At 37.4% G+C, this 11,834-nt stretch overlaps 1 protein-coding gene across 2 annotated transcripts in view; it reads left to right on the forward strand.

Moving 5' to 3' along the window:
• Positions 1–11,834, forward strand: part of grm8a (glutamate receptor, metabotropic 8a) — a 460,233-nt gene that overhangs the window by 351,811 nt on the left and 96,588 nt on the right. For both annotated transcript variants that reach the window (XM_061914324.1, XM_061914323.1), the window contains exons 4-5: positions 9,352–9,487; positions 9,560–9,714. In XM_061914324.1, the coding sequence (XP_061770308.1) occupies positions 9,352–9,487; positions 9,560–9,714 (291 nt within the window). The remainder of the gene's footprint in view (positions 1–9,351; positions 9,488–9,559; positions 9,715–11,834) is intronic.

Here is an 11,834-nt window from a genome sequence, read left to right on the forward strand (position 1 = left end):
CTCCAAGGCGTCTTCTAACGCTTATCCGGCCGTGGGTCTCGGGGGCAGCAGCCAAAGGCGGACCCGACCAACGCTGCTTGCAGCTTTAATTAGGGTCCGCCCTGCCCATGGGCCAAGGACCCTATTGAAACTGGTGCGTTTTATTATTATTATTATTCCGCCGCCTCTTTGAACTGTTATTTGACCCCCTGAACAAGCTTCAAAACTCACCAAATTTCACACACTCATCAGAACTGGCGAAAATTGCTATTTAATGAAAAAAACAAACCCTAAAAATCAAAAATGCGCTCTAGCGCCCCCTACAAAAAACAAAAACAAACTGCTTGTAACTTCCGTTAGCAATGTCGTAGAGACATGAAACAAAAACCTCTATATAGACTTAGACGTAGATTTCATAATTGTACTTTCTAGGGCAAAAATCAACCAAAATTTTGCAAAAACTCATTCAAAGCAAAATTTTCGCAAAAAATGCTATTTCTGCCTCTTTGAGCTGTAATTTGACCCCCTTAAAATGCTTCAAAACTCACCAAACTTGGCACACACATCAGGACTGGCAGAAATTGCGATTTAATAAAAAAAACAAACCGTAAACTCAAAAATGCGCTCTAGCGCAATTTTTGGATAAAACACAGAAAAAACTGCTGCTAGGAAGAAAACACAGACAAAACGGCTTGTAACTTCCGGTAGGAATGTCGGAGAGATCTGAAACAAAACCCTCTATGTAGGTCTCACTTAGACCTATATTTTAATAATTGACATCCTTCAGCAAAAATCAACAGGAAGTTAAAAATTACCCCTTCAAAATAAAAGTTTTGTAAACACCCGTCACCTTTTTTCAAAAGTTATCTCCTCTGAGCGAGTTTGTCGTTTCGGCTTCAAACTTGTACAGGAGAGAGATTGAACCCTTCTGATTAAAAGTATAGAACAGAGTTTTGATTACGGCTCCGGTTTTGATTTTACGCGCCTTCAAAGAACCCCTAAGCAAAGTTTCCTAAAAAATGTAATTTTTGCCTTTTTGAGCTGTAATTTGACCCATTTAAAATGCTTCAAAGTGCAAGTTAAAGCTCTACTATGCCAAGCAAAAGCCATTTATCAACAACATCCAGAAACGCCGATCTGTAATTTGACCCCCTTAACATGCTTCAAAACTCACCAAATTTTACACACACATCAGGGCTGGCGAAAATTGCCATCTAATAAAAAACCAAACCCTAAAAATCAAAATTGCAGTCTAGCGCCCCCTAGGAAAAAACCCAGACAAAACTGCTTGTAACTTCTGTTAGGAATGTCGTAGAGACATGAAACAAAAACATTTATGTAGGTCTGCCTTAGACCAGGGCTTGAGTAGCAGCGGCAGCAGCCAAAGGCGGACCCGACCAACGCTGCTTGCAGCTTTAATTTTACTTGTTTTGGAAAGTCTTGACAAGCCGAATGTTCTTGTCATAATGGCAGATCATTTTGCTCATTTCAAGTAAAATACCCCTCATTTTTCTATTTTCTTTTCTTGATTTAGAACACTGACTTTTTGCAGTGCAACCTTGTCACGGCCGTCGTGTCCTTGAGCAAGACACTTCATCCTTGCTCCTGATGGGCCCTGCTTAGTTGGCAGCTCCCGCCATCAGTGTGTGAATGTGTGTGTGAAAGGGTGAATGTGGAAATAGTGTCAGTGGGTACCTTGAAGGTAGAAAAGCGCTATACAAGTATAACCCATTTCACATTTAACATTCACCCGGCGAGAAGCATGTTGTTTACCGCGAGCCTCCTGGATACTTCAAGCGCTGATTGCCACGGCTCGCCAGCTGATAATTATCTTATGGGGGGGGGGTTAGCACAATAGGCCTTTGGAGAAAATAGAAGAAGCGGCTTGTTTAATTAGCACTTACTCTTGTCTCTGTTGGTTAATTGACGATAGCCGTGCGGCGTGGAATGGAGACGGATCGATAATTAGCAGCATCTCAAACACAATGGAGGTAATTACGCGCCGTATTTTGTTGTTTTTTTTGGAGGAGACGTGCCGGACGTGAGCTTGTGTTTGATTGTCTGCAGGAGACGAGAGAGGCCGGCGTCCGCATAAAACGCGCCGAGCACATTAACGGGCGCCACGCGACTAAATGAGGGTTTAGCCAGGATCCAGGCTGAAGCCGCGCTAATCAGGTTGTTGAAGATAAAGCAGGAGCTCCGAGTCCCAATAATTCAATCACCCCGTTGGGATAAAAGTGAGATCATAAAGGGGTCGCTTCATCTAAAGGGGCGTCCAACTTCTTTTGTGATGGCGGGCCACGCCCCTGTCATGTGAGAGTGGAGGTATGAATAACAAAATGTAATCACCTCATTGTGTTGTTATGTTCATTTATTATGCCCCCCTCCCCCCAACTATATTATTATTTGATTTATGTACGTACAAATTGAGTCCAGTCCATAGTGGATCAAACATAATAGTGAGAGTCCAGTCCATAGTGGATCTAACATAATAGTGAGAGTCCAGTCCATAGTGGATCTAACATAATAGTGAGAGTCCAGTCCATAGTGGATCTAACATAATAGTGTGAGAGTCCAGTCCATAGTGGATCCAACATAATAGTGAGAGTCCAGTCCATAGTGGATCTAACATAATAGTGAGGGTCCAGTCCATAGTGGATCTAACATAATAGTGAGAGTCCAGTCCATAGTGGATCCAACATAATAGTGAGAGTCCAGTCCATAGTGGATCTAACATAATAGTGAGAGTCCAGTCCATAGTGGATCTAACATAATAGTGAGAGGGTCCAGTCCATAGTGGATCTAACATAATAGTGAAAGTCCAGTCCATAGTGGATCTAACATAATAGTGAGAGTCCGGTCCATAGTGGATCTAACATAATAGTGAGAGTCCAGTCCATAGTGGATCTAATATAATAGTGTGAGAGTCCAGTCCATAGTGGATCCAACATAATAGTGAGAGTTCAGTCCATAGTGGATCTAACATAATAGTGAGAGTCCAGTCCATAGTGGATTTAACATAATAGTGGGAGTCCAGTCCATAGTGGATCTAACATAATAGTTAGAGTCCAGTCCATAGTGGATCTAACATAATAGTGAGAGTCCAGTCCATAGTGGATCTAACATAATAGTGAGAGTCCAGTCCATAGTGGATCTAACATAATAGTGAGAGTCCAGTCCATAGTGGATCTAACATAATAGTGTGAGAATCCAGTCCATAGTGGATCTAACATAATAGTGAGAGTCCAGTCCATAGTGGATCTAACATAATGGTGAGAGTCCAGTCCATAGTGGATCTAACATAATGGTGAGAGTCCAGTCCATAGTGGATCCAACATAATAGTGAGAGTCCAGTCCATAGTGGATCCAACATAATAGTGTGAGTCCAATTCATAGTGGATCTAACATAATAGTGTGAGTCCAGTCCATAGTGGATCTAAAATAATAGTGAGAGTCCAGTCCATAGTGGATCCAACATAATAGTGAGAGTCCAGTCCATAGTGGATCTAACATAATAGTGAGAGTCCAGTCCATAGTGGATCTAACATAATAGTGTGAGAGTCCAGTCCATAGTGGATCTAACATAATAGTGAGAGTCCAGTCCATAGTGGATCTAACATAATAGTGAGAGTCCAGTCCATAGTGGATCTAACATAATAGTGTGAGAGTCCAGTCCATAGTGGATCTAACATAATAGTGAGAGTCCAGTCCATAGTGGGGCCAGCAGGAGACCATGCCGAGTGGAGACAGGTCAGCAGCACAGAAATGTCCCCAACTGATGCACAGGTGAGCGGTCCACCCTGGGTCCCGACTCTGGACAGCCACCACTTCATCCAGAGCAGAAAAGAAAAGAAACGGCAGATCAACTGGTCTAAAAAGGAGGTCTATTTAAAGGCTAGAGTATACAAATGAGTTTTAAGATGGGACTTAAATGTTTCTACTGAGGTAACATCTCAAACTCGAACTGGGAGGACATTCCAGAGTACTGGAGCCCCAATAGAAAACGTTCAATAACCCGCAGACTTTTTTTTGGGGTCTCAAAAATAAAAATCACTCTATAAAAAACAAAAACAATCACAAATCCCGAAAGGATGATTAGGATGCCTGTCTTCCCGTTACCGTGACAACAGAGTCTGAGGCAAGCAAACGTTTACAATCAGCGTTAAACGCGTGTGGAAATTAGCCGGAAAAAGCCGTTTTGCCTCCAGATAATTCCTGTTCTTTGATTTTGCCAAGGAAACATTTTGTCAGCGCCGAGCCGCTTTTTTAATCTTCAATCATCGCAAAAATCAATATTTGAACAAACGCGCTGATACCTTGTTTTTGTTCCCCCCCATGATGTGATCCTTCATCTGCAGAACAACAAACATTGGTATCAACAGCATCAGGAGGTTATGTTCTTCATTTCCCCTTTAAGCTGTCGCCTCGGCAACCCTGATATTTGGACGGTTTGGCGTATTTGTACATCGTCCAGTTTTGTCCTGGACTCAAATTGAGTCCGCAGACGGTGGAGCAAAACGTGGGTTCTGTGGTTCCCAGGACAACGCTGCATGGTTGTGTATTTTGTATTTGCTGGGTAGAAAAACGAGGCCATCCTTCTTGAGAAAGTATCAAGGAGGAGTATTTGTTTTGGAGCAGGGTGGATATTTGCACAACTGAGAGGTGTGGCTCTTGACAGGGGTGTAGCAAGAAATTGTGGGGGCCCCATACTGTATTTCCTAAAATACATCAAACCTTGGCTGCCCCGTATGCACACACTTGGTTTGTTTACACGCACGAGGGTTGTCCCTGTACTGATATTTTAGTACCAAGTGTATTTCGGTACTTTTCAAAATAAAGGGGACCACAAAAAAATGGCATTATTAGCTTTATTTTAACAACAAATTTTAGGGTACATTAAATATATATTTATTACTGTAATTTAGTCCTTAAATAAAATAGTGAACATACTAGACAACTTGCCTTTTAGTAGTAAGTAAACAAACAAAAGCTCCTAATTAGTCTGCTGACATATGCAGTAACATATTGTGTCATTTCTGCGTGATGCGCACCCTGAACTCCATTGTAAAAATGTGTGTTTGTTCTTTGGTTGTTTCTTCTACTTTATTTTATGCTTAAGTTCACATTGGTTATGTTCATTCTTGCCAACCTTGAGACCTCCGAATCCGGGAGATGGGGGGTTGAAGTTTGGTGGTAGCGGGGGGTGTATATTGTAACATCCCGGAAGAGTTAGTGCCTCAAGGGGTTATGGGTATTTGTTCTGTTGTGTTTATGTTGTGTTACGGTGCAGATGTTCTCCCGAAATGTGTTTGTCATTCTTGTTTGGTGTGGGTTCACACATTTGTAACAGTGTTAAAGTTGTTTTTACGGCCACCCTCAGTGTGATCTGTATGGCTGTTGACCAAGTATGCCTTGCATTCACTTTTTGTGTGTGTGTAAAACCGCCTATATCCTGTGACTGGGCAGGCACGCTGTTAGTATGGCGGAAAATCAGACGTGACGCCAGGTTGTGAAGGACACTAAAGGCTAAACTATTTTTGTCTGGGTGGGAATCGGGGAAATAGTTGCCCCGGCAGGTTTTCGGCAGGGGCACCAAAATACAGGAGTCTCCTGGAAAAGTCAGGAGGGTTGGCAAGTATGGTTATGTTTGTAGTTATGTTACCTTTAGTTCGGCCTCGGTGTAATTTTGACACTTGTTTTGTTTATAACATAACTGTAAAATTTGAACGATGTTACATGAATGTGTTGTGGCAGTTGCGGATTGTCGGTTGCTTTTTCAAAGACTTCTTTACTGAACTGCCAACAATAGATAGTGCTTAAAATGGAATGGTTTTACAAATACACCGAGACAAAGTCTTAAGTTCATTGTGTTCTTCGTGGTGTTTTTGAAACTGCACCAATGTTTTTCACCACAAATTTTAACCAACTTGACATGTTTTGCCAAGAATATTATTCGTAGTATTGACATTTCCAGACCGTGCTTGTTTTATTTTGAAAACAGAGAAAATAATTTTGAAGTTGTCTTTATTTTTAGGTTATTATGCCATGATTTAATTCAGTCCAGGCAGCATGGCAATAGAGTTTCCTCCATGTTAAAATGAGTTTGACACCGTTATTGTAAATAAAATACTTTCAATTATTGTATGCACAATGTAGTAAAAGTGTTTTCCGCCTGGATTTAAACATTGCCAACAATGAGGCGTCTTCTGGAAGACTATTCCGTCTTATAGAACCATAAAAACCCCCGCAGTCTCACCATGTTTGGTCCTGACTCTAGGCACCAGCCGGGGACAACTCCCTGAGGTTCTCTGAGCCCGACACGGTTCACACGGCTCTGACAAGTTTGAGATGTACTGTAGCACGAGAACATGAATAGACTTGAATGCTGTTTTTAAAAGTCTGAGCGACAGGAAGCCAGTGCAGTGATCTCAGCGCTGGACTAATTTGGTCGTAGTTCCTGGTTCTAGTCAGGACTCGAGCAGCAGTGTTCTGCTTTCCAGCTCATTTAGAGAGCCTAGTGAGAAGGGTCATTACAGTAGTCTAACCTGCTGGAGACGAAAGGCATGGATTGTATTTTCTAAGTCTGTTTGGACACTTGTCCTTTGATCTTATAAAAGTTTTAAGGTGGTAAAAAACTGCTGATGAATTAGCTGCCCTGTAGAAGATATACTAAATAAATTAAGTACCGAATTTTCCGGACTATAAGGCGCACTTAAAACCCTTTCATTTTCTCAAATCATCTTGGTTTTCTTCTCATAATCATTTTGGTTGTGCTTACCGACCTCAAAGCTATTTTATTTGGTACATGGTGAAATGATAACAGAGACATAATTCAACTTTGCTCAATTTGAGGAGAAACGTGATTGTGCTTACCGACCACAAAGCTATTTTATTTGGTACACGGTGAAATGATAAGTGTCACCAGTAGATGGCAGTCACACATAAGAAATAGGCGTAAACTGCAATATGATGGCAGTCACACATAAGAGATACGGGCTGCTTCTAATACCAATCAAATATCAACCCCAGGGTCCATAGATCGTTCATCCCCTTGACTTTGAAATATTGTAAAAAAAAGTGGGACCCCAAAAATGTACTGTGGGACCCCATTTTTATGACTTGAAGGGACCCCATTTTGAAAATTCCTAACGCCAACACTGATGGAGTATTTGTCAGGTTCAAACATTGATGACATCTATTAAACAAGACAAGAAGCAAGGAAATAAACAGAAATAATTCAAATTTGCTCAATTTGAGGAGAAACGTGATTGTGCTTACCGACCTCAAAGCTATTTTATTTTGTACACGGTGAAATGGTAAGTGTCACCAGTAGATGGCAGTCACACATAAGAGATAACTGTCCCAGGCTGCTTCTAAAACCAATCAAATATCAACCCCGCGGTCCAAAGATCGTTCATCCCCTTGACTTTTACGAATAGGAAAAAAGTGGGACCCCAAAAATGCACTGTGGGACCCCATTTTTATGACTTGATGGGACCCCATTTTGAAAATTTCTAGGGCCAACACTGATGGAGTATTTGTCAGGTTCTAACATTGATGACATCGATTAAACAAGACAAGAAGCAAAGAAATAGACAGAAAAATAATTCAAATTTTCTCAATTTGAGGAGAAACGTGATTGTGCTTACCGACCTCGAAGCTATTTCATTTTGTACAAGGTGAAATGGTAAGTGTCACCAGTAGATGGCAGTCACACATAAGAGATACCTGTCCCAGGCTGCTTCTAAAACCAATCAAATATCAACCCCGCGGTCCAAAGATCGTTCATCCCCTTGATTTTGACAAATAGGAAAAAAGTGGGACCTCAAAAATGCACTGTGGGACCCCATTTTTATGACTTGATGGGACCCCATTTTGAAAATTCTTAGTGCCAACACTGATGGAGTATTTGTCAGGTTCAAACATCGATGACATCTATTAAACAAGACAAGAAGCAAGGAAATAAACAGAGAAATAATTCAAATTTTCTCAATTTGAGGAGAAACGTGATTGTGTTTACCGACCACGAAGCTATTTTATTTGGTACACGGTGAAATGATAAGTGTCACCAGTAGATGGCAGTCACACATAAGAGATAACTGTCCCAGGCTGCTTCTAAAACCAATCAAATATCAACCCCGCGGTCCAAAGATCGTTCATCCCCTTGACTTTGACGAATAGGAAAAAAGTGGGACCCCATTTTTATGACTTGAAGGGACCCCATTTTGAAAATTCCTAGCGCCAACACTGATGGGGTATTTGTCAGGTTCTAACATCGATGACATCGATTAAACAAGACAAAGCAAGGAAATAAACAGAGACAGAATTCAATTTGGCTCAATTTGAGGAGAAACGTCTGGTCTGTACTCTTGTACAGTTTCCAGCACGCTCTGACGAAAAAAAGGTTTACGTCTCCTTTTTTCTTTGGATAGTCCATGTTTACATAACAACAGCTGTTTGTAAAGGAATAGGGGGAGGGGGGGGGGGGGGTCAACAGGTAAACAGTCATTGTGTTTGGTCACATTAACACAAAAGAAATAGAATAGATAACCCTTCCTGTCTCCTCCCGTCATAAACAATGGAATTTTCCGAGCTTTTGAGTTGGTGCAACAAAGACAGCCTCTTGTCCGTTCACTGGGAACTCAGAGAACGGAAAGTTTTTTTTAATGATTTACATCAAATTTTTCTGACTATTGCTGCATGCAAAACAGCAGCGGGGGGCTGTGGCCTGCGGGCCGCTTCTAATACCAATCAAATACCACCCCTATGGCCGTGGATCATTCATTCTTTGACACTTATAGCTGTTAAAGGATGCAACTGTGAAAATATGACTTTCTCCTACGCTGCCACGAAATCATTTTTTGTTTTCTAAAATGCCGGTGCTATGTGCGAATGCTTAAAGGTGAGCTTTGATGACCTTACGGCGTCTGTGTCGAGGGCCCGATGCTCGGTTTGTCGCGATTCGGGTGAAATAAACAATTTTGTATATTTTTAACAGGGGGTGTAGGTAGTTAGACACTCTTATGTTAATTCCTGTTGAACTTTTACAGCTAAATGTATTTTATTGAACATTTTATGACATTGCTTATCACTTTTCCATTTCCAAGACGCACAATGGCCAGCCAGGTTCACGCGGGCAAGCAAGACAGGTTTATATGGAAGGATCTAGCAGGCTTAATGAAGGCCGTATTTCTGCACACTTTGATGCAACTAATGAGAGGAGCTTGAATATGACGAGTGAGCTAATATTGATTGTTGTTGTTGTGCAAATTGCGTAATCGCTCACACCTGGCTGAGTTGTACGTCGTCACGGTGAAGCAAAGAAACCATATTTTCCCCGTTTCATCCAAATTCTCCCTCCTGTGCTCCCAGGTGGTGTTTGCATCGCTCAGTCCTTGAAGATCCCCCGGGAGCCCAAGCCGGGGGAGTTTGACAAGATCATTAGACGCTTGCTGGAGACCTCCAACGCCAGGGCCATCATTATGTTTGCTAACGAGGACGACATTCGGTACGACCACTTCCACCTCCGTCACGCCGCCGTCGACACTTTTGCTTGACGCCTGGCCTTTTGTCCCGGTAGGCGCGTACTGGACGCGGCGAAGAGGAACAACCAAACGGGCCACTTCCTGTGGGTGGGCTCGGACAGCTGGGGGTCCAAGATCTCGCCCGTGATTGGTCAGGAGAGAGTGGCGGAGGGAGCCATCACCATTCTCCCCAAGCGAGCGTCTGTGGACGGTCAGTAGGTGGAAGCCGAATGTATTTTTCTAAATGATTAATTACATTTAAAAAATATAGATTTTTACTATAAATGTAGGAGGAAGTAGAAGTATTTTTTTTGATATTAAAATATAGTTAAAAAATGTTTTTTTATTTTTATCATTTTTGTTTCTAATAAGGAAAGAAACTAACACATTTGTTTTTTGTTTTCTTTAAAGTAGGAGAAATAAAAATATGTTTTTGCTCATAAGATAAAGTAAAACAAATATTTTTATTTATTTTTAAAAGTAAAAAAATATATATTTTTTTAAATATTGAAAGAAACAAAGCATATTTATGTTTTTTTAATTTTTAAAAAGAAAGTATATATATATATATATATATATATATATATGCAATAATGAAAGAAATTAAAACATTCATGTTTTTTCTTTTAATAGTAGGAGGAAAAAGAAATATATTTTGACAATAAATTAAAGTCAAACAATTTATTTTTTTTGTTGTTGTTTTTTGTTTTTTTAAAGTAGGAGAAAGTAAAAATATGTTTTTGCTCACTAGATAAAATTAAAAACAATTTTTTTTTTCTTTTTAAAAGTAAAAAAAAATATTTTTTTTAAATATTAAAAGAAACAAAGCATATTTATGTTTTTTTATTTTAAAAAGAAAGACTATATATATATATATATATATATATATTTGTAATAATGAAATAAATTAAAACATTCATGTTTTTTCTTTTAATAGTAGGAGGAAAAATAAATATATTTTGATAATAAATTAAAGTAAAACAATTGTTTTTTTTTTTTTTTTTGAGTAGGAGAAAGTAAAAATATGTTTTTTCTCATTAGATAAAGTAAAAAAAATATATATTTTTTTATTTTTAAAAGTAAAAAAATTTTTTTTTTTTAAATATTGAAAGAAACAAAGCATATTTATGTTTTTTTATTTTAAAAAGAAAGTATATATCTATATATATTGTAATAATGAAAGAAATTAAAACATATTCATGTTTTTTCTTTTAATAGTAGGAGGAAAAATAAATATATTTTGATAATAAATTAAAGTAAAACAATAGTTTTTTTTCTATAATAAAGTATATTTCTTTTTTGATTAATGAAAAAAACTAAAACATCTTTGTTGTTCTATTTTAAATGTAGGAGGAAGTAGATGTATTTTTTTGATGATAAATTAGTGTAAAAATATATTTTTTTAATATAAAGAAAGTATTTTTTTAATAATGAAAGAAACTAAACATGTTTTCGTTTGTTTTTTAAAGTAGGAGGAAGTAGAAGTAATTTTTTGATACTAAAATATAGTTAAAAAATGTTTTTATTTTTATCATTTGTGTTTCTAATAATGAAAGAAACTAACATTTGTTGTATTTGTTTTTTTAAGTAGGAGAAAGTAAAAATGTTTTTTCTCATTAAAGTAAAAAAAAAAGTATTTTATTTTTTAAAGTAAAAAAGTATATTTTTTTAATATTGAAAGAAACAAAGCATATCTATGTTTTTTTTTATTTTAAAAAGAAAGTATATATATATTTTGTAATAATGAAAGAAATGAAAACATATTCATGTTTTTTCTTTTAATAGTAGGAGGGAAAATAAATATTTTTTGTATAATAAAGTATATTTCTTTTTTGATTAATGAAAGAAACTAAAACATATTTGTTTTTTTTATTTTAAAAGTAGGACGAAGTTGATGTATTTTTTTGATAATAAATTAGTGTAAAAAAATATTTTTTAATATAAAGTATTTTTTTTAATAATGAAAGAAACTAAACATGTTTTCGTTTGTTTTTTAAAGTAGGAGGAAGTAGAAGTAATGTTTTGATACTAAAATATAGTTAAAAAATGTTTTTTATTTTTATCATTTGTGTTTCTAATAATGAAAGAAACTAACATTTGTTGTTTTTGTTTTTTTAAGTAGGAGAAAGTAAAAATGTGTTTTTTCTCATTAGATAAAGTAAAAAAAAAGTATTTTTTATTTGTAAAAGTAAAAAAAGTATTTTTTTTTAATATTGAAAGAAATAAAGCATATTTATGTTTTATTTTAAAAAGAAAGTATATATATATATTTGTAATAATGAAAGAAATTAATACATAGTTATGTTTTTTCTTTTAATAGGAGGAAAAAGA

The sequence above is a fragment of the Nerophis ophidion genome, linkage group LG10 (genome assembly GCF_033978795.1).
Source record: "Nerophis ophidion isolate RoL-2023_Sa linkage group LG10, RoL_Noph_v1.0, whole genome shotgun sequence".
NCBI lineage: Eukaryota > Metazoa > Chordata > Actinopteri > Syngnathiformes > Syngnathidae > Nerophis > Nerophis ophidion.